The sequence below is a fragment of the Schistocerca piceifrons genome, chromosome 6 (assembly GCF_021461385.2).
Source record: "Schistocerca piceifrons isolate TAMUIC-IGC-003096 chromosome 6, iqSchPice1.1, whole genome shotgun sequence".
In the NCBI taxonomy this organism is placed as follows: Eukaryota; Metazoa; Arthropoda; class Insecta; order Orthoptera; family Acrididae; genus Schistocerca; species Schistocerca piceifrons.
Genome location: NC_060143.1, coordinates 425,707,150 through 425,733,445, shown reverse-complemented (window position 1 = coordinate 425,733,445; position 26,296 = coordinate 425,707,150). Strand labels below are relative to the sequence as shown.

General features: G+C 43.4%; 1 protein-coding gene across 1 annotated transcript in view; it reads right to left on the bottom strand.

Moving 5' to 3' along the window:
• The window catches only part of LOC124803361 (neural-cadherin-like), a 333,705-nt gene that overhangs the window by 218,359 nt on the left and 89,050 nt on the right, over positions 1-26,296 (bottom strand). The window contains 2 exon segments of the mRNA XM_047264547.1: positions 586-735; positions 2,726-2,743. Coding sequence (XP_047120503.1) covers positions 586-735; positions 2,726-2,743 — 168 coding nt within the window.

Sequence of the window (26,296 nt, the reverse complement as noted above, 5' to 3'; positions counted from 1 at the left end):
CTGCGTAGGATCCTACGGTCTTGGCGTGCATCCGTGCGCCGCTGCGGTCCGGTCCCAGGTCGATGGGCACGTGCACCTTCCGCCGACCACTGGCGACAACATCGATGTACTGTGGAGACCTCACGCCCCACGTGTTGAGCAATTCGGCGGTACGTCCACCCGGCCTCCCGCATGCCCACTATACGCCCTCGCTCAAAGTCCATCAACTGCACATATGGTTCACGTCCACACTGTCGCGGCATGCTACCAGTGTTAAAACTGCGATGGAGCTCCGTATGCCACGGCAAACTGGCTGACACTGACGGCGGCGGTGCACAAATGCTGCGCAGCTAGCGTCATTCGATGGCCAACACCGCGGTTCCTGGTGTGTCCGCTGTGCCGTGCGTGTGATCATTGCTTGTACAGCCCTCTCGCAGTGTCCGGAGCAAGTATGGTGGGTCTGACACACCGGTGTCAATGTGTTCTTTTTTCCATTTCCAGGAGTGTATCTCAATCGGAGGTGTGTCCTGAATTTTGCATAATTTTGATCATCTAAACTCCTCAGTACATCTGTTCGTTTGAGAAGAGCCTCTATTAGTGACCTACCTTGAGTACAAAGACGTCTCCCGTGGTGGGATCAACGCGGAAGTACCCCTCACTGCCGGACCCTTCTGGGGCAACGCCCGGCCCTGATATGGAGTACACCACGTCCTGAGGGCGGCCCACGTCGCCGTCCACGGCTTTCACCTGTAACACAGAGGACACCGTACAAAAGAGCCGTCCGTTGCCATCGCAGCAGCAGCATAACGTTCGCTGTGCAAATAGTCGTGCGCTGCTATCACACCTATAATTTGTGCGTTGTACAATTCGTCGTGAGTTGAAACAGTGGTCGCCTTTTGAATTTTTAGAAACGATTGCTAGATTGAGGCTTGAGGAATGACATTACTGTTGCCTTTGAAAAGGTAATTTGCTATAGTTCAAATAATAAAAGGTCAGACAGTGACCGAGTAGTTTGGTAAAGTTGGCGTTTAATGGGACAAGTCTTGAAAAAATGGAAAGTTCACAAGAAGTAATTCATTTGTCGATTATTTAATGATTTTTAAAAGTCTAATTCACCCAGATTGCTTCGAATCCATTCATTCTACTTTTGGTAATGAATCACGTCGAAGAAGCCGCGCGGAGTGGCCGCGTGGTTAGAGGCGCCACGTCACGAATCGTGCGGCCCCTCCAGCCGGAGGTTCGAGTCCTCCCTCGGGCATAGGTGTGTGTCTTGTCCTTAGCGTTAAGTTACTTCAAGTAGTGTGTAAGTCTAGGGACCTCAGCACTTTGGTCCCTTAGGAATTGTACATCTACATACATACTCCGCAATCCACCATACGGTGCGTGGCGGAGGGTACCTCGTACCACAACTAGCATCTTCTCTCCCTGTTCCACTCCCAAACAGAACGAGGGAAAAACGACTGCCTATATGCCTCTGTACGAGCCCTAATCTCTCTTATCTCATCTTTGTGGTCTTTCCGTGAAATAAGTTGGCGGCAGTAAAATTGTACTGCTGTCAGTCTCAAATGCTGGTTCTCTAAATTTCCTCAGTAGCGATTCACGAAAAGAACGCCTCCTTTCCTCCAGAGACTCCCAACCGAGTTCCTGAAGCATTTCCGTAACACTCGCGTGATGATCAAACCTACCGATGACAAATCTAGCAGCCCGCCTCTGAATTGCTTCTGTGTCCTCCCTCAATCCGACCTGATAGGGATCCCAAACGCTCGAGCAGTACTCAAGAATAGGTCGTATTAGTGTTTTATAAGCGGTCTCCTTTATAGATGAACCACATCTTCCCAAAATTCTACCAATGAAGCGAAGACGACTATCCGCCTTCCCCATAACTGCCATTACATGCCTGTCCCACTTCACATCGCTCTAGAATGTTACACCCAAATATTTAATCGACGTGACTGTGTCAAGCGCTACACTACTAATGGAGTATTCAAACATTACGGAATTCACACACATTTGAACATTTCACCGTCCAAGAAGACTGTTTACAACTGGTTCACAGAATTTCGTTGTGGTCGTGTTTCAGTCAGCGATATACCAAGGCATTTCAAAAAGTAAGTTACGCATGTCGTCCCATGCTAAGACCATTGCGCAAGAAAGAGTGGCTCATTGTCAGAAGAGAGTACGTGATCCGCGCTGACATGAGAATAGCATAATCTCCACGTCAGATGATTGCTTCTACTTAACCATTTAACAGACTCGCATTTTTTCCACCGTGACTAATTTTGTAAGCTAATCACATCATCAGTTACAGCACACTCCTGGGGCTGGGAAATGTGGCCACAATGGTCTGGTGGAACGAACTATCACAGGTGCAATGCGTGGGTTCAGGCATTTACTTTTAAGAGGCACAAACAGATTTACTTTACCTCTGGTAACCTCAAGAGAAAGACGTTTTAATACAGAATCCGCATTAAACATCACGTTCCTTCATTAACAACCGGGCAGAGCCGGTTTACGTTGGGAAATGACATAGGTGGGAGTCATGGTAAACAGAAATACTGTCTCCAGTAAATTTACTTACATTAGAAAATTTTATTTTATTTGATTTAAAGGAACGGGGCTCTTATTTTTCTTGTACTTGATTGTACTAGAGACGTTGAAAAATTTGGTGCTGGACTGTGATTCGAATTCGTATCTCATCTTTCGAGAATCTGAATCTCTCGGAACAGTATAGTTCAATCATTTCTTTCCTTTTCCCAAGACTGCGATCTTCTCTAGGTCTCCTCCAAAGGTAAGTATCTGGGTCCGAATCCCGATCCAGTACAAAAATATTCATTATTTCATTTCAAGCCCTATCACGTGCATACCAATCTGCTAGTGAAAATTAACGTGCATTTTTAATGTCTGTTCATGTGTTGCCAACAATCGCAATAGGTGTCGTTATTTCTGGTCAAACAAGCACACATCTTACTGTTGGTGAGTAAGCAAATGTTACTTAAGCTATGTTCGTGGATGATAAAGATGGACGGTAGGTGTACGGTTCGATTGTCGTTCAGGCACAAAAATTGGTATCCTTATTTTAGATTCAAACATCTAGCAGCTTGTAAGAAAAACCGATACGGAACATTTGATTTTACTTAGTTAACAATCCGTTTGCGTGCTAGGTTCGTATCTCCGTCACATAACTTAACATCATACGCTTCATCTTCAAATGCATGAGGACTTTGTCCCTTCTGAATGGAGGTATATCACACATCTTTCGTGGTTAGTTAACAGGGACAAAAGGGTCTTTAAAGTAGTCCCGGTTTATTACAAAAACTGCCGTCCTTTTTTTTTCAAGTTTAGATTTGGTTACTGATATTGACGAAAATTTCTAATTCGTGCCTCTTCATGACTAGTCAGCAATATGATATGATTAGAATAGATAAGATAAATACTTGTTCCACAGATCATAAATACGACATTTCGTAATGAGTAGAACGTGTCATTTTAATGAAAGATTTCTTTACATACCGTGATTCAGTGTCTTTGCAACAATTTTTTACCCTCGCTCTCTCTCATTCTTTTTTATTTTTATCTCTCTCTCCCTCACACTCTCTCTCTCTTCCCCCCCCCCCCCCCCCCCCCCCCCCCCCCCCCCCCCCCCCCCCACCCCCCCTCTCTCTCTCTCTCTCTCTCTCTCTCTCTCTCTCTCTCTCTCTCACACTCTCTCTCTCTCACACACACACACACACACACACACACACACACACACACAGTCTTTTTTTATTTTTATTTGTTTGTTCTGCTCGACCATCGGTGAGACACGAAAACGTTCGTCAATGATTTTCTTAGTTTTGAGTACACTTACGAAAGATATATAAAAACAACTATGAGAGTTACTGATTTATGAAGCTTAGTTTGCAGTCAGTTCTGAGTATTATTAGTGACTACACTCCAGTCCCTAAACCCATTTACAGACATATGAATCAGACGGATTACGTATTTCAGGCCGTAGCAGCCGCGTCTTTGAGACGCCAGCTATGGTCACTTCCCAGCCCGCTGTAGGAACACATCGGTTCGTCTTCTTCCTGCTGGTAATGTAACTGAGATTTGGCAACAAGGCAAGGTATATTTGGCAACTCTGTGATCGATGAGTTACTTCCTGGTGTGCACGGAATTAAGCCTCGAAGTTCACTTGATTTTTCCTGTCATTTACATTGAATAATCTGAGTTATTATTAATGCTTGAGCTGTAACAAAAGATTTAACTTTACGGTTTTCAGCACAAGAAAGTCGTTGCACTTGAAAATATCATCTAATCTCGTCCTTTAAATAGCGGTTTACGAGTTCTAGCCACTACTGATCTCGTAAGAGGAGACGTAGATGCATGCTTCTTCCCTAGCTCTGTGGAAACGTGCTAACCTGAGAGAAAGCGTCTGTTATGGTTTGCGGTTCCAGTCTTGGTGACTGTTACGTTTTTATCCCTTGTGTGAAAGAGCTACAAGGAGTCAGATCACACATCGATAAGGAAATGGTAAGAAAATACTTTCGGCTCATAGTGCAATGGTGAAAAACTTACAATGCTGCACAAAAGGTAACGCCTCTTTCCACAGCTGACAAAGAAATTTTGGATTTCTAGGAATCGGCCTTGGGAGAGCCAGTCCTGACAAAACTCTACCATCTGGTGAGCAAGATGTATGAGACAGGCGAAATACCCTCAGACTTCAAGAAGAATATAATAATTCCAATCCCAAAGAAAGCAGGTGTTGACAGATGTGAAAATTACCGAACTATCTGTTTAATAAGTCACAGATGCAAAATACTAACACAAATTCTTTACAGACGAATGGAAAAACTAGTAGAAGCCAACCTCGGGGAAGATCAGTTTGGATTCCGCAGAAATGTTGGAACACGTGAGACAATACTGACTCTACGACTTATCTTAGAAAATAGATTAAGGAAAGGCAAACCTACATTTCTAGCATTTGTAGACTTAGAGAAAGCTTTTGACAATGTTGACTGGAATACTCTCTTTCAAATTCTAAAGGTGGCAGGGGTAAAATACAGGGAGCACAAGGCTATTTACAAATTGTACAGAAACCAGATGGCAGTTATAAGAGTCGAGGGGCATGAAAGGGAAGCAGCGGTTGGGAAGGGAGTGAGACAGGGTTGTAGCCTGTTCCCGATGTTATTCAATCTGTATATTGAGCAAGCAGTAAAGGAAACAAAAGAACAATTTGGAGTAGGTATTAAAATCCATGGAGAAGAAATAAAAACGTTGAGGTTCGCTGATGACATTGTAATTCTGTCAGAGACAGCAAAGGACTTGGAAGAGCTGTTGAACGGAATGGACACTGTCTTGAAAGGAGGATATAAGATGAACATCAACAGAAGCAAAACGAGGATAATGGAATGTAGTAGAATTAAGTCGGGTGATGCTGAGGGAATTAGATTAGGAAATGAGACACTTAAAGTAGTAAAGGAGTTTTGCTATTTGGGGAGCAAAATAACTGACGATGGTCGAAGTAGAGAGGGTATAAAATGTAGACTGGCAATGGCAAGGAAAGCGTTTCTGAAGAAGAGAAATTTGTTAACATCGAGTATTGATTTAAGTGTCAGGAAGTCGTTTCTGAAAGTATTTGTATGGAGTGTAGCCATGTACGGAAGTGAAACATGGACGATAAATAGTTTGGACAAGAAGAGAATAGAATCTTACGAAATGTGGTGCTACAGAAGAATGCTGAAGGTTAGATGGGTAGATCACATAACTAATGAGGAGGTACTGAATAGAATTGGGGAAAAGAGGAGTTTGTGGCACAACTTGACAAGAAGAAGGGACCGGTTGGTAGGACATGTTCTGAGGCATCAAGGGATCACAAATTCAGCATTGGGGGGAGCGTGGAGGGTAAAAATCGTAGAGGGAGACCAAGAGATGAATACACTAAGCAGATTCAGGATGTAGGTTGCAGTAAGTACGGGGAGATGAAGAAGCTTGCACAGGATAGAGTAGCATGGAGAGCTGCATCAAACCAGTCTCAGGACTGAAGACAACAACAACGACAACAGGAATACATAACTTTATTTATGAAATGCCACATTTGCATACCACTTGAGTATGACACAGCATACCAATCAAACACAGACTCAATCGAAATCTAAATGATTAGTATTTTACTAATTCGTGCCAATAGAGGCACGCTTGTGTACACATACTCAGTTTTATTGAAACAGATTTTCGTCGTAAGGTTATCGTGGGTAGTTTCCGGAAGGTTTCTTTTAGTGTTGTTAAAACATTAGTTAACATGAGAGAGAAATTAATTATCAACGATATATGCGAATTCTCTGATGTTATCTGTAACAGTCTAAGAATGCACATACAGTTTATTGATTACGTGCATGTAGAAAACGTGTACTGAGTTAAAGTTGTCAAACAAGGTTTTATGAAGAATAAAATGACACTTCCACACGGCAGCTAATGTAGAAAATAGTTTTCCGACGTATTTTGGCACGATGCACTCTCCCCATACATAATACAAAAGTTTCGAGATGTATCTGCTGCCTGGCCATCTATTAACAAAATGTCGCAGAAGTTAGCGCTTTTTCCACATGCGACTATTTTGGGTTGAGAAGTGAAGGGAATTACGTTCAAAGTTCCATTAGATCGATAACTTCAGTAGACAGCAGGATGGTGTTTTAAAAAATGTAGTAGTGAATGTACCCAAACTCGCGACGTATTCTCAACAGTGCGCGTCGCTTTCCGTTAGGCTACTAGCTGACGCGTAGCTACAACACCTCCAGAACTCAACAACAATTCCTCCAGAACTTGCGCATTGCACAGTGCTGTGAGATAATGCATATGGCCGGATCTAGACTTCTGAGAGACAGACAGTTACAACTTTTCTTTTGCATTGCACGACGTTATTAACAAACAGGTAGCGCAATAGAGTAGCTCAAGTCGAAAGGAACACTTCCTGTTTAAATTTCTGCATCCTACACTGTTGGCAGTTCTGTGTAGGTGTCAGTTACGTGATTTTATTTCGGTGATTACAAAAGAGTCGAATGTATGCACTGGGTAGCCGAGGCAGCTAGTTCATGGTGATTCGGTCAACCAAGTAAATGAATGTACTGAACATGCTGCAAACCATTACAGGGAGTCTGTGTGTCAGAATTCTCATCCAGTGTGGCGCAACATTGTTATGATAGAATAATGAGTGATACAGCAGAGAATTTGGTGGTCTCTTGGAGTGATGCTAGGTTCATATATCTATGGTCTGGGTTGGATTCCAACTTCTGTCAGTGATTTTTGATAGGGAGACAGAGATTCCATTCTATTCTGGCTACACCAGGTGAAGAAGATATAATGGCATTGTGGTCTGAAATTCACATTAAAAATGGTACTCCTTCTCCACCAAGTAGACGTTAGGTTGAGCCACAATAAAGTCTGGAGTGGCGACATGTAGAAACTCTATCACCGGTAACATTTCTTATACTAGTTATTTATTTATAGTGACGAAACAAACGCAATGTAGGGTCACAGGACACTTATTCCATCTTTTATTAGAGCTTCTGTATGTCAATAAGATCGGTTCTGATCTGGGAATGCAACCCAGACCGCCCTTAACGCGGAATTTGATCCCTTCGTGACAATACAGCTCGACTGCAATTTATTGTTTGTTCAAAACTGCAGATTCCTCAACATCTCCACATATTGCGCGTGAAAGGATTCGAATCCTGGCCTGGCACTGAAGCTTTCATTATGTATTATCAAGCTCTAGCATGAGAACACCTATCTGCTGGTGGGTAATAATTTTGGTTTTTAATGTATTTTCATTCGTTGTCAGCACTAACTTTATTTGACGTTTTTGAGTCCCAGTGAGACACAGAACTGTTTGCGAAATCATTGTAAATTCAAGGATGTTATTCCGAGCTGCTGGTGGAGGAAAAATTCGGTAGCTGACGTCTCTTTGTGTGCAGTCAACAACGATATGTGTGGTGTTCGATTCCCAGTCAGCACTGAAGTCTTCGTCATATTATTTCTAGTTCAAACATGCTCGCATGCCGCTGCTGGTGTAACAAACCCATTTTTAACGTTCGTTTTCTCTAGAATATAACAGCGATATGTGCCAGGTTGGAGTCCTGGGAAAGAAAAAATTATTGTTTCGTCTCGTCATTTCAGTTAAAACGTCTAGCTACTGCCGAGAAAATCCGATATGTCACAGTTGATTGTGCTTCGATGACAATCCAATTAGATTCTGGGTTCGAATCCCTGTCCACCACAAAACTTTACCTCACGGCATTTCAAGTAAGTTACTTGTGAAGAAACAATATTTAACATCTCTCGTAGTTCGTTAACAAGGAAAATAGATGCTGGGTAGGAATTCGCGTCCGTTAACAATGTTTACGTTATGTAGTTTACAATTGAAATTTGCTAACTGAGCCGGCCGGTGTGGCCGTGCTGTTAAAGGCGCTTCAGTCTGGAACCGCGTGACCGCTACGGTCGCAGGTTCGAATCCTGCCTCGGGCATGGATGTGTGTGATGTCCTTAGGTTAGTTAGGTTTAATTAGTTCTAAGTTCTAGGCGACTGATGACCTCAGAAGTTGAGTCGCATAGTGCTCAGAGCCATTTGAATTTTTTGCTAACTGATACTGTCTAAAATCGAGGTATATTACTCTCTGTATGCCTAGTCAGGAATGACTGTTAGTTTCCGTCAGTCACGAAGCCTTTGCTTAGTCTGCATGACCTGGGTTTGAATCCATAGGCAGAACGAGACGGTTCGTCGTGTCATTTGAAGTTGACACATATTGTCAACTAGCTGCTCATGAATAAGTCAAATTTTTAATGTCATTTTGTGTTAAATAATAAGTAAGGTATGTTATTTTGAAGAGGAAATCATGAATACGACGAACTTACTACGTGAATTACCTATCTGACGTAATAATGAGAGTGGTAACATTTCGTGTATGTCATTTATTGTAATAAATGTGAACTTACAAGCCTGAAGAACCGTCTTATCTGTGAAGAGATGTTCCCTGATATTTTTAGTACCTTGGTATTACTTTGCATCTTGAGTTATTGCGATACAGAGCAGTGTTTTCTAGTGGTGACTTGTTGGAACCATTTTCAATAGTCAAACGACTGTACCGAGGGGCGATTAGAGGACCTGCTAGACAGCTGCGCTACGTGGGTTGCATTCGAAGCAGGCGAAATGCAATTCAGGTCGTTCGGATACTTTTGAGCACGACTGTACCTCAATTCTTTTTTGTCGCCGAACTCTCTGCCTGTAGCTCCCAGTATTGTGTTAATTAAAAGTTATAATATGCAGAAGTCGCTAGTTTACATTCTGCTATCGTGCTATGCCCTAGTCTCCACATCCCGATGCGACGAAGGCTTGCATTTTTAAACGGACCTTTTCGGGGACGAAGTCAACACGATGAGAGAATAGTTGACGCAACCACGTCGGCGTTGTCGTACCTCGTTGAGGAGTCGAGGTAAATAACAAGCAGTACACCACAACTCGAAGGAATTAATCTTTAATCAATGTTCCAGAACTGCCACAACCTTTTGTAGCCCGCACGAATCCAAGCTGCGTGCGTTTCTGGACTTACAATTCACATTATCTCTCTCCCTAACCACTATGGGTTGCACAGATACGACTGATGCAGACCGCGAAGTCCAGGACTTGCACCTGCACCTTGCGATTTCTATCTTGTCGGCAAGCTAAAAGAACATATGTTGGGGGGGGGGGGGGAGGGGAGAGGGGAAGAGCGGTTGTAGAGTGGCTCCATGACAAAGGAGCGGGTTTCTATCGTTGAGGAGCTGAACGATTGGTAGAACGCTCCGATAGTTGTTTACAAAAACTCGGTAGCAAATGTCTGTTGAAAAATAGTGTCACCTATCTGAGTCGCTTGGAAATGTAGTGCACCATTCAACAAAAGCTACTTGACCTGCCATGTTAATGAATAACTTACTTTTTGAAGTCCTCTTTTAATTCGTGAAGGTCTACCAAAATCGGTTGTTGTTCCATATAACACGGATGCTGAGAGCGGCGTGCCGGAAAAGGATCGGAAAGTGTCAGAACGTGAGTTGGACGCATGGTTAGTAATGCCGAAGTAAGCGTTACGGTCGATATTCCATGAACATTCACATATTTTTTTCCCCCAAAGAATGTCTACGAAAAGACGAACGATTAGCTAAAAGCTACAATCGCATTTAAAATTTGCTTTTTTGCATTATTTTCTACACAAGACTACTAATAATTCAAAAATATCTCCACTATAATATCGGATGAATTTAGCTGTGTTCACAGGATGCATATCGGAGGCAAGAGAAAGAGACGTAGCACCACTAACACTTGCGAGATTATTTTCGACTTGATAATATACACTATGTAAAAGCAACTCAAACAGTCACGTTCCAGGAACTTTATTTTTAGATCTAAACTTGTTATTAGTCATATATGTCAAATAGTAAAACCACTTCAAATTCAACTGACTAACTGAGTGCAAGTATAACAAATTTTTAGTGAGAATGAAGACTATTTTTGTAACTACAAATACTTGTTTACAATATAACATACTCACTACAGAAATGAATGAACGCAGTAATTATGGCTCAAAGGTATTAAATCAGTATACGTTCATGTAAAAAAGAGAACCTAATAGCGAGTAATTCAAAATAAATAATACGTGGAACTCTTTCTCTACGTTGTATGTGCCCGTTATTTTCTCTTTCATTAACGATGAGCAAGTAGAAAGGCTTCAGAATGTTTGTCTCTTTAAATGTCAGATAAAACACGTAGCGAAAGCATAACGACATGGTTTCTATGACACCTTCCAGAATACATTTTTCAGTCTGCAGCAGATTATGCGCTGATAAGAAACTTCCTGGCAGATTAAAACTGTGTGCCGGACCGACACTCGCAACCATTGCCTTTCGTGGGCATGTGCTCTACCAACTGAGCTATCCAAGCACGATTAACGATCCGTCATCACAGCTTTACTTGAGTCTTGCCAAGGTAGTTCAGCTGGTATGGCAAGGTCCAGCGAAAGGCAAACGTCCCGATTTCGACTCTCCGTTCGGTACACAGTTTTTATCTGCCGGGAAGTTTCTTTGATACCTTGTCTGCGGAAAAGTGTTGGGAAGATTACAAGAGACGTCTTCTTCCAGACTGTGTAGGATACTAACAGCACAAAATTGCTCATTCTTTGTAGAACAAGTTGAATCACCCCAAATGTTAGCGTCTTCTGTGTCGTACACTTGGAGGCATCTTTTTAACTCTGTACTGTCACACTTTGTACTTTATTTGAAATATTTTGCTTGGAACTCTTGTCTTGATGATCAGTCATCTTATCAGCCCCGATTTTCTCTCATGTGTTCTTTATTTGAGAATAGCACTTGCATCCAATGTCTTCAAGTATTTACTGGATCAATCTCTGTCTTTCCCTACAGTTTTTATCCTCCAACTCTCCTCAACTACTACGGAAGATATTCCTTGAATCTTAACACATGTCCTGCCTTCTTGTACCTTCTTAAGGTCAAAGATTTCCACGTGATTCCATCTTCGCCTATTCTACAGAGAATCTGTTCACCTTGTGTCTTATGAGTCCACCTAATTTTCAACTTCTTTCTGCAGCACCACATCTCAGAGACTGCAATTCTCTTCGTTTCTGGTTTTCTCACTGTCGAGACCACGAGTCGCGAGATCGCAACTCACTGCAAGCTAGATTCCCTCTACCATCGCATGTTGCGCGGGTCAGCCTACCTCAAAGGCAGAGTGAGAGAGCTAGTAATTCCAGAAGCCTACAACAGAAGTTGCCGCCATAACAAGAATCTTGTTGCACTTCAGCAGTCACGTGGAACGAGTATGCGCAGTTCACATCACTGCGTAATCCAGTATACAAGCCACATTTCGCAGTTTAAGAGGCAGTTCCATTTCCAACGATCTCAGCTGTTGTCTCGCAGCGGATCTGCCGAAAAGCATCGACCGGTGCACCAAAGGAATCGCCACGCTCGTTGACGATGACTCCTTCATGAAATCAGCAGCTCAGACACAACACAAGACATCGTCGCAGAGCAGTGTCCATGATGACAAGAAGACAGTCGTTTTCATCAACTCGACTTTAGTCTGTGAAAGAGACACTGACACAGGCTAGAAATACACTGATGAAAGAAAAATCCCATCACCAAAAAATAACTAATATAGAGCGTAGAACTTTCGGGAATGTACTTATCTAGGTAACGTAGTCAAGTGGTTAATATTGGAAGATCACAGGTTAACGTAAGCGGGAGGTAAGTCATTGAAAATGTGAAATGGTGGTACATTAATAATGTTGAATGCAAGTATACAGAAGTGCATGCATTGTGTTGTACGGGCGCCGGATGTCAGTTTGTGGGATGGAATTCCGTGCCTGTTGCACTTGGCCGGTCAGTACAGGGACTGTTAATACTGTTTGTGGATGACGCTGTAGTCGTCATTGTGTGACGTTCCATATGTGCTCGATCTATAAGGTTCTCATACGTTTTCTGCTATTGCAAGTAATTCACCCTTACTGTACTGGCACAAAGATAAATCAGCACACTGCATGAGAAGTAAATAAGACCCATGACTTCGTATCTACTGTTATCTGTGATTGACTTGCTTGTCAGTCAGTTGTTCAGCGATGGGCCTCTCTTATTCGAGGCCTAGTGGTGAGTAGCTTAGTTTTTCAGAGAATGAGATTTGTTTTCTGTGAATCAGGCAGAAGTTATCTAGAATATTTTATTATGGAGATGAAAACTGATATACAATGCTTTCTTGTTCATTTTATTGATGGAGAAGGTTTTGAAGGAATTTTAAGGGTATGTTTATAGTTTCTAAGTAACGAGAGACTTTCGTAATTGTTAGATTCTTTTTATATTATGCAGTCTTTTTATCAATAGAGTTGGATTACTCAAAAACGATTTTCTTTAAAATAAAACCCATCTTCATGATACATTGTAAAGTTCTGAATTTTTATTGTGTGTGCATGGACCTTATGCCATAGGCGGCAGCCGATTGTGTCTGACAGTTTGCGTATATTATTTATCTTTAGCTGCTGCATCTGCAGACTGTATTTACTTTCGAGAACGTAAATACTCCAGAAACAAAAACAGCATGCTGAACAAGAGGCAAGTCACTTTTATTTCAGGGCAGATCTCACCTTGCATTCTTGTGCAAATAGTGTGTAGTCAGGATTGTTAGGTGTCATGCTAGCAAGTACATTAACTTTCAGTGAACAGTGTTGGTAATTTCAAACAGTTATTTTCTTCCGAGTAGAGTAGTAATCTATTTTTGTGAATATTAGGAGTCTAACATTGCATTTCATATCATGCGTCGTTCATAATGTGCTTCGGTACTGAGTTTTAGTTATATAGTTTTCATTGAGCGCACAACTTGTTTCCTTTTGCATTTAATTAGATTTACTTTCTTTAGTTAAAATTTTACATTTTATGAAGCTTAAAGACTTATTTCACGATACTGTTCACATGCACAACACAGGGCCAACCAACAGTTAATTTTGCTCAGCAATAGAATACGATACCTAAGTTCACTTAACATGAGGAGAAAGTTTCCGATATCAGTGTTAAGCCGTGGCGCTCGTTACTCGCGCGCCAGTCTCTTGGCTGTCCATTATCGATCCTTCGATGTTTCTTATCTTTGCTTGCCTTGTTGTTTTCCGCATTCGCGGGGCGAGTGGCAGTTGACGTTTTGCTCGGGCTACCTGCTGAGACGCCGCGAGGTACGAGGTGGGAAGCAACCATGTATATGTGGAGTTGGTTGTACGCTGTCTGCCGGTTCAGCATGGAGGATATGTGTTGGCTGCCTGCCTGTCTGCTCTCCTGATTTTGCTCGCCGTGCCTTGCGACCACCTAACTTGGGTTGCTGCCTGGTGTATCCTACACGAGCCATACCGGACGTCCAGCAGAAGCCATCAGAAGTTAAGCTGCCTTGTGTTTCTTTAAGAAAAGGAGCAAATGTATAAGACCTTTTGCAACCAATTTTGGTGGCCTCTTAAGTGTGGCCTTCGCGTTTACACTGCCTTGGGGAGAGCTAATTCTTTTAAATTTAAGTAGTCAGGGTTCCCTGTCCTTTATAATCTTTTGGGGTTTTTATTTGAATTTTCTCTTTGGGGTTCCTTCCTTGTGCATGGTTAAATGTTTACTTGTATAGCGGGAAGTGACTCCTGGTTAAAACTCGGAGAAGGTGTTTGATGTTACTGCCGCTTCCGGCATTTGTCTTTTCAATTAAGTGTTGTCATCCCTTCGGGCGACCTGATGTCACTCCCGGTTAATTAATGCAGGTTTATGTGTGCTTAATTTTGAATTGGCCATTTGAATTAATATTTTGGAGCGCAGTATAGCACTAAGGCAACCTCATTGTATACCACCTTGTACTCCGGTCTAGTACCTTAATTTTCAGTGCCACCAGTTAGCCCCACTACCGGTTTTACTGATGTGCTCCCTTCAAAATCTTGTCTTGTATAACTTCGCTCCATGTGTGACTCGGAACACAGAGATGAGCTTTCGTGTGACTTTAGTGCTAGTCACTTAATGGAATCTTTATTTTGGCTTGGCTTCCACTGAAGAGTTTGAGTGGAGCGTAGTGTGTTTGATTTGTTATTCATTTAATTACTGTAAGTTTGTTTATTTAATGGGGAGCAAGACATTTAAAGACTGTTGGTATTAACTCCCCTAGTTGCGGGGTGTTGCTAATTCGTTCCAAATGGCCTACTAGTTATTCAATGGCAAGGCTTTTGATTAGTTGGTGACTGTGAGTACAAATTCACGCTGTTTGTTACCGAAATTGTTGAAATGTCTGTGTCGTGATTCAATCACTAGCTACGTGTTTGAGCTAAATTCATATAAACCTTACATTGTCTCCTTAAAATTTGTTGCCAGCAGAAACCCTTAAGACAACTAAGTATTGTCACTGCTTATGTTAAACTTTACTGGGAGCAATATTTCATGTAGCTAAATTTTGTCTATAAATGTGTATTTCTCTGATGTAATAAACGAGTGATAAAAGAAAAAAGGAAAGGGGCCTGGTTCTTCCCATTGTGTCCGGTTTGTAACATGTATCAAGTGTAGTCTGTTTTCTCTTAGTTTGACGATATTTTATAGAAATCTTACAGATTGGTGAAAGATCTGGCGATCGAGCAGACAAAGGAAACATGCTGGCATTCTGTGGAGCATGTTGGGCTACAACACTGGTATGTGGGCCAGCGTTATCTTGTTGGTAAACACCCCGTGGAAATCTGTTCATGAAAATCGCAGCACAACAGGTCGAATCACCTGACTGACGTACAAATTTGCAGTTAGAGTACTTGGGATAACCAAGAGAATGCTCCTGCTGTCGTACGAAATCGTACCCCAGACCATAACTCCAGGCGTAGTCCGAGTGTGTCGAGCAGGCAAACAGGTTGGTTGCAGGCACTTACCTGGCCTCAATCTAACAAACACAAGGACGTCACTGGTTCCGGAGGTAAAACCAGCTTTCATAAGAAAACACTACAGACATCGACCCTGCCTTACAGTGAACTCTCGCTTGACACCACTGAAGTCGCAAATAGCGGTGGTTGGAGTCAATGGAATGCACGCTTCAGGACGTATGGCTCGGAGCAGTCTTTGAAGTAACCGATTTGTAACAGTTCGGTGTGTCTCTGTGGTGCCAGATGTCGCTCAAATTGCTGCTGCATATGCAGTGCGATGCACCAGAGCCATACGCCAGACGCGATGGTCTTCCTTCTCGGTAGTGCGACGTGACCATCCGGTCACCGGTCTCCTTGTGACCGAACATTCTCGTGACCACCGCTGACAGCGGTCATGTACAGTGCCTACATTCCTGCCAAGTGTATTTACAATACTGCAGAAGGAACTACCAGCTTCTCGTAGCCCTATTACACGACCCCATTCAAACTCAGTAAGATGTCGATAGTGGGGTCTTTGTCCACTTAAAGGCATTCTTGACTAACATCAACTCATCACGTCCAACCTCAAAGATAAATAACGCTCACAAATGTTAGAGTGTGTGCTTAAAGCTATGTGTTGTCATTCCTCATGTTAGCATACTAGCGCCACTCTTATGCGACTGGGGTGAAATTTGAATAGACATCATCTTTCAGACGTAAAAACACGCCTCCCAACTTTCGTTAACGTCGCACAACTCCTTCTTTGTGTTGCGATTTATTTTCATCGTTGCATTTCTACAACGATACATTAGAGTTGAGTGTTCCATTTTCTGAATAAATCAACTTTTCTGCCATGGAAATTTGTATTTATTTCCTTAGTTATAATATTTATGTGTAAGTGTGCCTGAGGAGCAACGCTGTTAGCACATTCGCACAGACATTTAAGTGTCTCCTCATAGGTTGTTGTGAATGTACAGGTATCGCAGTAGCAGCATCGACTGGCGACGAAGTTAAGTTAGAACACCGAGAATTCATGATTCACTTCCATACTATGCTAGTATTACAATACAATGTCCAGCCACATTAAAGCGACCACCTGTCAATAGTCTGAATAACCACCTTTTGCAGCGCGGACGTACAGGAAGAGAATCATTAAGGTTCCGACAGGGACGTAGAGTCATGTCAACTCCAGTGCCACGGTCAGATGTGCTAAGTTTCTCGGTTGAAGATCTATGACACAAATAGCTCGATCAAGGTGGTCCCACAGATTTTCGATTGGATGTAAAGCCAAGTAGATTAGTGGCAAGGGGAGTGCTGGTACTCTTCGCACGTCACATGTAGGCTGTGATCTGTGATACATGTTGCATTGCCCTACTGGTAGATCCCATCGTTCTGAGGAAAAAACAAACTGCACGTAGGGGTGGACATGGTTCCCAACGACAGATGAATACTTCTGTAGATCCATTATGCCTTCCAGAATGACGAGATCACCTAGGAAATGCCACGAAATTATTCCCCAGATCACGACGCTCCCTCCTCCGGCCTGGACCGTTATCACTATTGTTGTAAGGCCATATACGCCAACAACTAACTGTCCGATGGAGCATAAAACATGATTGATGTGAAAAGGCCCCCTGTCACCCTTCAGGGTGGCCGAGCGGTTCTAGGCGCTTCAGTCCGGAACCGCGCTCCTGCTATGGTCGCGGATTCGAATCCAGCCTCGGGCATGGATGTGTGTGATGTCCTTAGGTTAGTTAGGTTTAAGTAGTTCTAAGTCTAGGGGACTGATGACCTCAGATGTTAAGTCCCATAGTGCTCAGAACCATTTGACCACTTGTGGCCTCTCAGGAGACGTTCAGTTGCGGTATTGCCGGGCAAATTCCGGCCGCCACCTCTGATGAATAGCCGTCATCATGGGTACACGAACCAGTCGCCTGCTGCGGAGGCCCATAAGCAACACTGTTTACTAAACATTGATTGAGGAGACACTGTTGTAGCCTCTTGCTTCTTCTGTGCGGTCACTTGCTCAACAGTGACACGTCTATTTGCCCATACACTACTCCGCAGCCGTCGTTCACGCCTGTCGTCTACACTGATCAACCAGAACATTATGACCATCTCCCTAATAGCCGGCATGTCCATCTTTGGTACGGATAACAGCTATGACACGTGGCATGGAAGCAATGAGGCCTTGGAAGGTCGCTGGAGAGAGCTTGCATCACAGGCTTCGTAGCTTGCATCGCTCCGTTTTTGCAGTTTCCAACACACAATTCAACAAAACCTGACGTTTTAATTTCACATGATGGGCATACGAATAGTGAAACTTAACAGCTCAAATTTCTAGGTGTCAGATAGATAGTAAGCTGTCGTGGAAAGCCCTCGTTCAGGATTTTGTCCAAAGACTTAATACTGCTATTTTTACTATTCGAACGGTATCAGAAGTCAGTGATCATTCGACACGAAAATTAATCTACGCTGACTATTTTCATTCGCTTATGTCGTATGGTATTATATTTTGGGGTAACTCTTCCCATACGAAAAGGATACTTTTGGCTCAGAAACGGGCGGTTCGGGCAATCAGTGATGTGAGTTTACGAACCTCTTGTCGACCTCTGTTCACGAGTAGGCGTATTTTGACATTGGCCTCTCAATATGTATATTCTCTATTGTCGTTTCTTGTTACCAATATTAGTTTATTCCCGAGAATAAGCAGCTTTCACTCTGTTAATACTCGGCAGAAATCAAACCTGCATTTAGATCGGACTTCCTTAGCTCTCGTGCAAAAAGGTGTGCAGTATACTGCTGCATCCATTTTCAATAAGCTGCCACTCGAATTCAAAAATATTAGCAGTAATCCACGCGCTTTCAAATCGAAACTGAAGAGTTTTCTCATGGGTCACTCCTTCTATTCTGCCGAGGACTTCCTTGAAAAATTAAGCTGATTCTTATTCTATTGCTGATAGCGTTTATGGACTGACTTCATGAACATTTATTTTTGTCTGTTATTACTTCTGTGTTGTAATTTCATTTACTGACACGTTCATGACCTTGGAGATTTGCTCCTCAATTTGGTCCTACGGAACTTGACGGGTAAATAAATAAAAAATAAATCTGCACACACAACTCAAAGAGTGGTTGAAATGGCTCCAAGCACTATGGGACTTAACATCTGAGGTCATCAGTCCCCTAGAACTTAGAACTACTTAAACCTAACTAACCTACGGACATCACACACGTTCATGCCCGAGGCAGGATTCGAATCTGCGACCGTAACAGCAGTGCGGTTCCGGACTGAAGCGCCTAGATCCACTCGGCCACAGCGGCCGACACACAAGTCAACTAATTCCCATACATTTCTGGGGGATTTGGGGGGGGGGGCTGTGACGAGTTCTGACACCACGTCCAATCACATCCCAGATGTTTTCAATGAGGTTCAGATCTGGCGATTTGGGGGGCCAGCTCATCAACTGGAATTCACCACAGTGTTCCTCAAACCACTCCATCACACTTCTGGACTTGTGACATGGCGCATTATCATGCTGAAAAAATGCCACTGCCGTCGCGAAACATAATCGTCGACAAGGGGTGCATTTGTTCTGTAACCGGTGAACAACTTGGCAGTCATGATGCCTTGCACGAGCTTCACTGGATCCATGGGTGCCCACGTGAATGCTCCCTACAGCAAAATGGAGCCGCCCCAGATTTTTTGATCCCACAGTACAGATATCAAGGAGCTGTTCCCTTGAAATCGTGCCCTTCGATCGGCATGGTGAAGAAGATATCGAGATTCATCAGACCATGCAACGCTCAGCCACTGCGCCAATATCCAGTGTCGTTGGTCACGTGCCCATTTCAGTGTAGTTGCCGATGTCATGGTGTTAACATTGGCACATGCATGAGTCGTCGGCTGAGGAGGCCCATCGTCAGTCTTCAGTGCACTGTGTGGCCCGTGGTGCAGCAGAGTTGCCTTGGCGCCAGATTTGGATGGCGCCATTTTGGCATTTACGGAATACTGTAACCACTGTGGCAGGTGAACAGTTTACGAACTTAGCTATTCCGGAAATGCTTCTACCCTTGGTCCGAAAGCCAATGATCATGTCTTTTGGACAACAGATAAATGGCTCCGTTCCTCGTTACAACAATGATTGCATTTTCTTCCGACAATCCCCGATACGCTTTGTGTGCGCTACACTACTGGAGATGCCACCTGCTTTCTGTGAGTGGTTATTGCACACGGAGTCGAATAAAGTATCTGGCTCATGTATTTCAGTAGTTACGATATTTGTGTGTATGGGCTCCTGATACAGTTTCACTGTTCTCACGGACATAAATGTCATCTCGTAGGTTGTTGTCAACGTACAGGTATCGCAATAGCCAAATCGCTTGGCGACGAAGTGAAGTTACACCAACCAAGATTAATGATCACTTCCTTACTATGTTAATAATAATAATAATAATAATAATAATTTTGTGTGGGTCAGTGGCCTGGTGCAAGTCTATTTGACACCACTTCGACGGCTTGCGTGTCTCTGACCCACCTCAGTCATCCAACCGGGGAAAGAAGACTTACAGTTCAACGTGGAATCCGAACCACGTATTGTTTCTGGCGATAAATCGCATCGTTGAGAAGTGAGGACTAGGTTATGGCGAAAACTGAGAAGCCAGTGATACGATCGACATTCGAGCATGCTGCAGGTTCTTTTGTGGGTGAACCCAGTAACGGGGCAGCCACTACGCTGTCTCTAGCAAGGCAGCATTTATTGTGACGGTTCTCTTTTGGAAGTCGACATTGGCACTCCTTTTGGATATATTCTGCAAACTAGCGTATTTTATCGATGAAATGTGTCTGCTTAAAAAAGCACTGCAGTAAAGTTAAGCAATCTTCAAAAGGGGAAAAAAATACGAAAAGTAAAAAAATTAAAGGAGAATCAGTAAAGTATAATTAGACGAGGATCAGTCAGGTGGAAAGGATTGCACAAAGGAACGAAAGTTTTTGTGAAGTGTCTTTTGACTCCCGCTAAATGTGAACCTGGGATACCAGTTAGAAGATTGAGCCTCAGTTTCTACCAAAGAGCATGTCTGTAGGGTGAACCAGAACTAATCGACAAAATTTCAGTCGTTGTTCGGGGACAGTTTGGTACAAAAGACCTGTGGTCTCTGGTGACTACTTAGAGAGTTATTGTATTTAATTTGATTTCCTACCCTCACTACGACGACAACCACATTACACCACATGAGGGTGGTTGTGTGTTTTTTGTTGTGCGTTTTGGTGAATGCATATTACACTTTTTTTTACTGTTCTGAATGAATTGGGGCAACGAACTAATGAATCATAATTATTAGGTCTACAACCTTGCTTCCGCCATTTTTTCTCGAACTCGAGGCTTTGTTGTCAAAAACTTTACGAATGAAAGTACTGGCCGCCACTGGCCACTATTTTCTCCCATTTTTCTGGCGGCATACGAATCCCGTGGTGGAAGAACCGGGCGTCTTTAGAGGAGATCCATGAATCGATCCAATCTTAGACTTCTTCACGTGACCGGAAGCGCTGGTCAGCCAGGCTGTGTGACATTGATCGGAAAAAGTGGTAGTCAGAGGAAGCAATGTCTGGAGAATACGGTGGGTGTGTTACGACTTCCCACCTCAACGTTTCCAAATATGTTTTGACTGATGTTGCAACATGGGGTCAAGCACTATCATACTGCAAAATCACTATTATTTTTCCCGCAAATGACGAGAATTGGGGTCTTGATTTGAGATAATCAATCCCGAATAACTTTATGATGCAGTCACAAGTCGAATAATATTTTGGTGACGTTATGTTTACAAATGCAAATACTTATTGTATGGCACTTACGACCTACCAGCTGCACCACGACGTGACGCTACTGCCATCTATTGCAAAACAGCGGAAGCACAGTTGCAGAGCTCAAACATTATACTTTATAATGAGCTGAGATGACTGGTAACTTATACCAAAATACTCAGAAAATGTCCCTAAATGACTACGAAACTTTGTCAGTAGAGTTCAGGTTCACACTGCATATTTGTACGCACAATATCAGCAAATGAACTATGTGTCTGTAAATATAATACCCTTGCACATAGTTAAACGTTTCATGGCGAGTATCATTTTCTCAGGAAAAATGCAGCCAGTTCGCCAATGATCAGCCGTATCCGCGCCTAGTGATAATAATGACGATGCATCCCCAAAGCATTCCGAGGAAAAGTGAGCTGCTTTTCTGTATCTGTATCTATATCAGTAAGTTACTGTAAACAGACTGGCACAGAGTGAATTCAGTTTTACCACGTATTAGGTTTTCTTCTTGCTACATTTGGGTATAGAGCGTCGGAAACATCACTGTTTACTTGTTAGATGCACCTGTGCAGGTTGTAATTAGCCTAAGCTTGTATTAGAGGTTCCTAGGAGAATAATACGTCGGGGGTCGTATTGTACCCCTAAATCCGTCATTTACTCAAAGAAACTTTTCAACACCTTCTGTCTCCTGAAGATTTCTAAAGGAAAACGAAGTTTTGAGATAAAGCAACAACTGCAAATGTTAGGAAATGTATGACTTTATTAGTTGTAGACTAATTCATGTCGTCAAACCTTATATTTTTCAGTCTCTTATTTCTTCCCAAATACGACTGGTATTGACAGAGTTCGTGACATACGAAAGCACAAGGCTGACAAGGATACCATGCCATAGTACCGCTGAATTTCTACAAGAAAATCGCTCTGCTAAAAAGACACAAACTGTAGGATGCGATGTCCTGACAGGGTAAAAGTGTATGGTAGAATGAGAGTCGGGATATTGTCTTATGCGTGTAAATTTTTGTAATTTTGGATCGTAGTTATTCTGACTAATTTGATGCGGTCGGCCACGTGTTCCTCTCCTGTTCCAATATCTTCGTCTCAGAGTAGCATTTGCAACTTATGTCTCCCATTATTTGTTGTATGTATTCCAATCTCTGTCTTCCTCTGCAGTATTTACTCTTTACACTCCCTTTAGTAGCACAGTTGCATGTAAGTTACTGCCTGAAGTCTTAGCACATGTCCTATCATCCTGTACGTTCTTCTTGTCGGTGTTTACCATATGTACCTTTCCTCGTCGATTATTCGGAGAACCGCCTCATTCGTTAACTTATCAGTCCATCGAATTTTCAACATTCTTCTGCAGCACCATTTCCCGAAACGTTCCGTTCACTTCTGTTCCGGCTTTCCCACAATCAACTATTCACTACCGTATAATGCTATGGTCCAAATGTATGTTTGTTCCTCAAAATAAGGCATATGTTTAGTACCACTAGACTTCTTTTTCGTCCATAATGGATTACTTTGCTTCCAAGGTAACGAACTTCCTTAACTTCACCTATATCGTGATCACCAATTTTGAAGTTAAATTTATCACAGTTTACTCTATTCGTATTCGGTACTGATTAAACTATTCATTGCATTCAATCATCATCATCATCATCATCATCATTTAAGACTGATTATGCCTTTCAGCGTTCAGTCTGGATCATAGCCCCCCCCCCCCCCCCCCCCTTATACAGTTCCTCCATGATCCCCTATTCAGTGCTAACATTGGTGCCTCTTCTGATGTTAAACCTATTACTTCAAAATCATTCTTAGCCGAATACAGGTACCTTCTCCTCGGTCTGCCCCGACTCCTCCTACCCTCTACTGCTGAATCCATGAGTCTCTTGGGTAACCTTGCTTCTCCCATGCGTGTAACATGACCCCACCATCTAAGCCTGTTCGCCCTGACTGCTAGATCTATAGAGTTCATTCCCAGTTTTTCTTTGATTTCCTCATTGTGGACACCCTCCTGCCATTGTTCCCATCTACTAATACCTGCAATCATCCTAGCTACTTTCATATTCGTAACCTCAACCTTGTTGATAAGGTAACCTGAATCCACCCAGCTTTCGCTCCCATACAACAAAGTTGGTCGAAAGATTGAACGGTGCACAGATAACTTAGTCTTGGTACTGACTTCCTTCTTGCAGAAGAGGGTAGATCGTAGCTGAGCGCTCACTGCATTAGCTTTGCTACACCTCGCTTCCAGTTCTTTCACTATGTTGCCATCCTGTGAGAATATGCATCCTAAGTACTTGAAACCGTCCACCTGTTCTAACTTTGTTCCTCCTATTTGGCACTCAATCCGTTTATATTTCTTTCCCACTGACATTACTTTCGTTTTGGAGATGCTAATCTTCATACCATAGTCCTTACATTTCTGATCTAGCTCTGAAATATTACTTTGCAAACTTTCAATCGAATCTGCCATCACAACTAAGTCATCCGCATATGTAAGACTGCTTATTTTGTGTTCACATATCTTAATCTCACCCAGCCAGTCTATTGTTTTCAACATATCATCCATAAATAATATGAACAAGAGTGGAGACAGGTTGCAGCCTTGTCTTACCCCTGAAACTACTCTGAACCATGAACTCAATTTACCGTCAACTCTAACTGCTGCCTGACTATCCATGTAAAGACCTTTAATTGCTTGCAAAAGTTTACCTCCTATTCGATAATCTTGTAGAACAGACAATAACTTTCTCCTAGGAACCCAGTCATATGCCTTTTCAAGATCTACACTCCTGGAAATGGAAAAAAGAACACATTGACACCGGTGTGTCAGACCCACCATACTTGCTCCGGACACTGCGAGAGGGCTGTACAAGCAATGATCACACGCACGGCACAGCGGACACATCAGGAACCGCGGTGTTAGCCGTCGAATGGCGCTAGCTGCGCAGCATTTGTGCACCGCCGCCGTCAGTGTCAGCCAGTTTGCCGTGGCATACGGAGCTCCATCGCAGTCTTTAACACTGGTAGCATGCCGCGACAGCGTGGACGTGAACCGTACGTGCAGTTGACGGACTTTGAGCGAGGGCGTATAGTGGGCATGCGGGAGGCCGGGTGGACGTACCGCCGAATTGCTCAACACGTGGGGCGTGAGGTCTCCACAGTACATCGATGTTGTCGCCAATGGTCGGCGGAAGGTGCACGTGCCCGTCGACCTGGGACCGGACCGCAGCGACTCACGGATGCACGCCAAGACCGTAGGATCCTACGCAGTGCCGTAGGGGACCGCACCGCCACTTCCCAGCAAATTAGGGGCACTGTTGCTCCTGGGGTATCGGCGAGGACCATTCGCAACTGTCTCCATGAAGCTGGGCTACGGTCCCGCACACCGTTAGGCCGTCTTCCGCTCACGCCCCAACATCGAGCAGCCCGCCTCCAGAGGTGTCGCGACAGGCGTGAATGGAGGGACGAATGGAGACGTGTCGTCTTCAGCGATGAGAGTCGCTTCTGCCTTGGTGCCAATGATGGTCGTATGCGTGTTTGGCGCCGTGCAGGTGAGCGCCACAATCAGGACTGCATACGACCGAGGCACACAGGGCCAACACCCGGCATCATGGTGTGGGGAGCGATCTCCAACACTGGCCGTACACCACTGGTGATCGTCGAGGGGGCACTGAATAGTGCACAGTACATCCAAACCGTCATCGAAGCCATCGTTCTACCATTCCTAGACCGGCAAGGGAACTTGCTGTTCCAACAGGACAGTGCACGTCCGCATGTATCCCGTGCCACCCAACGTGCTCTAGAAGGTGTAAGTCAACTACCCTGGCCAGCAAGATCTCCGGATCTGTCCCCCATTGAGCATGTTTTGGACTGGATGAAGCGTCGTCTCACGCGGTCTGCACGTCCAGCACGAACGCTGGTCCAACTGAGGCGCCAGGTGGAAACTGCATGGCAAGCCGTTCCACAGGACTACGTCCAGCATCTCTACGATCGTCTCCATGGGAGAACAGCGGCCTGCATTGCTGCGAAAGGTGGATATACACTGTACTAGTGCCGACATTGTGCATGCTCTGTTTCCTGTGTCTATGTGCCTGTGGTTCTGTCAGTGTGATCATGTGATGTATCTGACCCCAGGAATGTGTCAATAAAGTTTCCCCTTCCTGGGACAATGAATTCACGGTGTTCTTATTTCAATTTCCAGGAGTGTATAAAGCATAGATACAATTCCCTGTTCCACTCATAACACTTCTCCATTATTTGCCGTAAGCTGAAGATCTGGTCCTGATAACCTCTAAGAGGCCTAAACCCACACTGATTTTCATCCAATTGGTCCTCAACTAATACTCGCACTTTCCTTTCAACAATACCTGAGAAGATTTTACCCACAACACTGATTAAAGAGATACCTCTGTAGTTGTTACAATCTTTTCTGTTTCCATGTTTAAAGATTGGTGTGATTACTGCTTTTGTCCAGTCTGATGGAACCTGTCCCGACTCCCAGGCCATTTCAATTATCCTGTGTAGCCATTTAAGACCTGACATTCCCCTGTATTTGATGAGTTCCGACTTAATTTCATCCACCCCAGCCGCTTTATTGCACTGCAATCTATTGACCATTTTTTCCACTTCCTCAAATGTGATCCTATTTCCATCATCATTCCTATCCCATTCTACCTCGAAATCTGAAACATTACTGATCGCATTTTCACCTACATTGAGCAACTCTTCAAAATATTCCCTCCATCTGCCCAAGGCATCCAGAGGATTCACCAGCAGTTTTCCTGACCTGTCCAAAATGCTTGTCATTTCCTTCTTACCTCCCTTTGGAAGACTGCTAATTACACTCCAGAATGGTTTTCCAGCAGCTTGACCCATAGTCTCCAACCTGTTTCCAAAGTCTTCCCACGATTTCTTCTTGGATGCTACAATTATCTGTTTGGCTTTGTTTCTTTCTTCAACATAACTTTCTCTGTCTAACTGGGTTCTGGTATGTAGCCATTTTTGATACGCCTTCTATTTCCTTTTACAGGTTGCCTTGACTGTATCATTCCACCAAGCTGTTTGCTTCATCCTACTTTTACACACTACT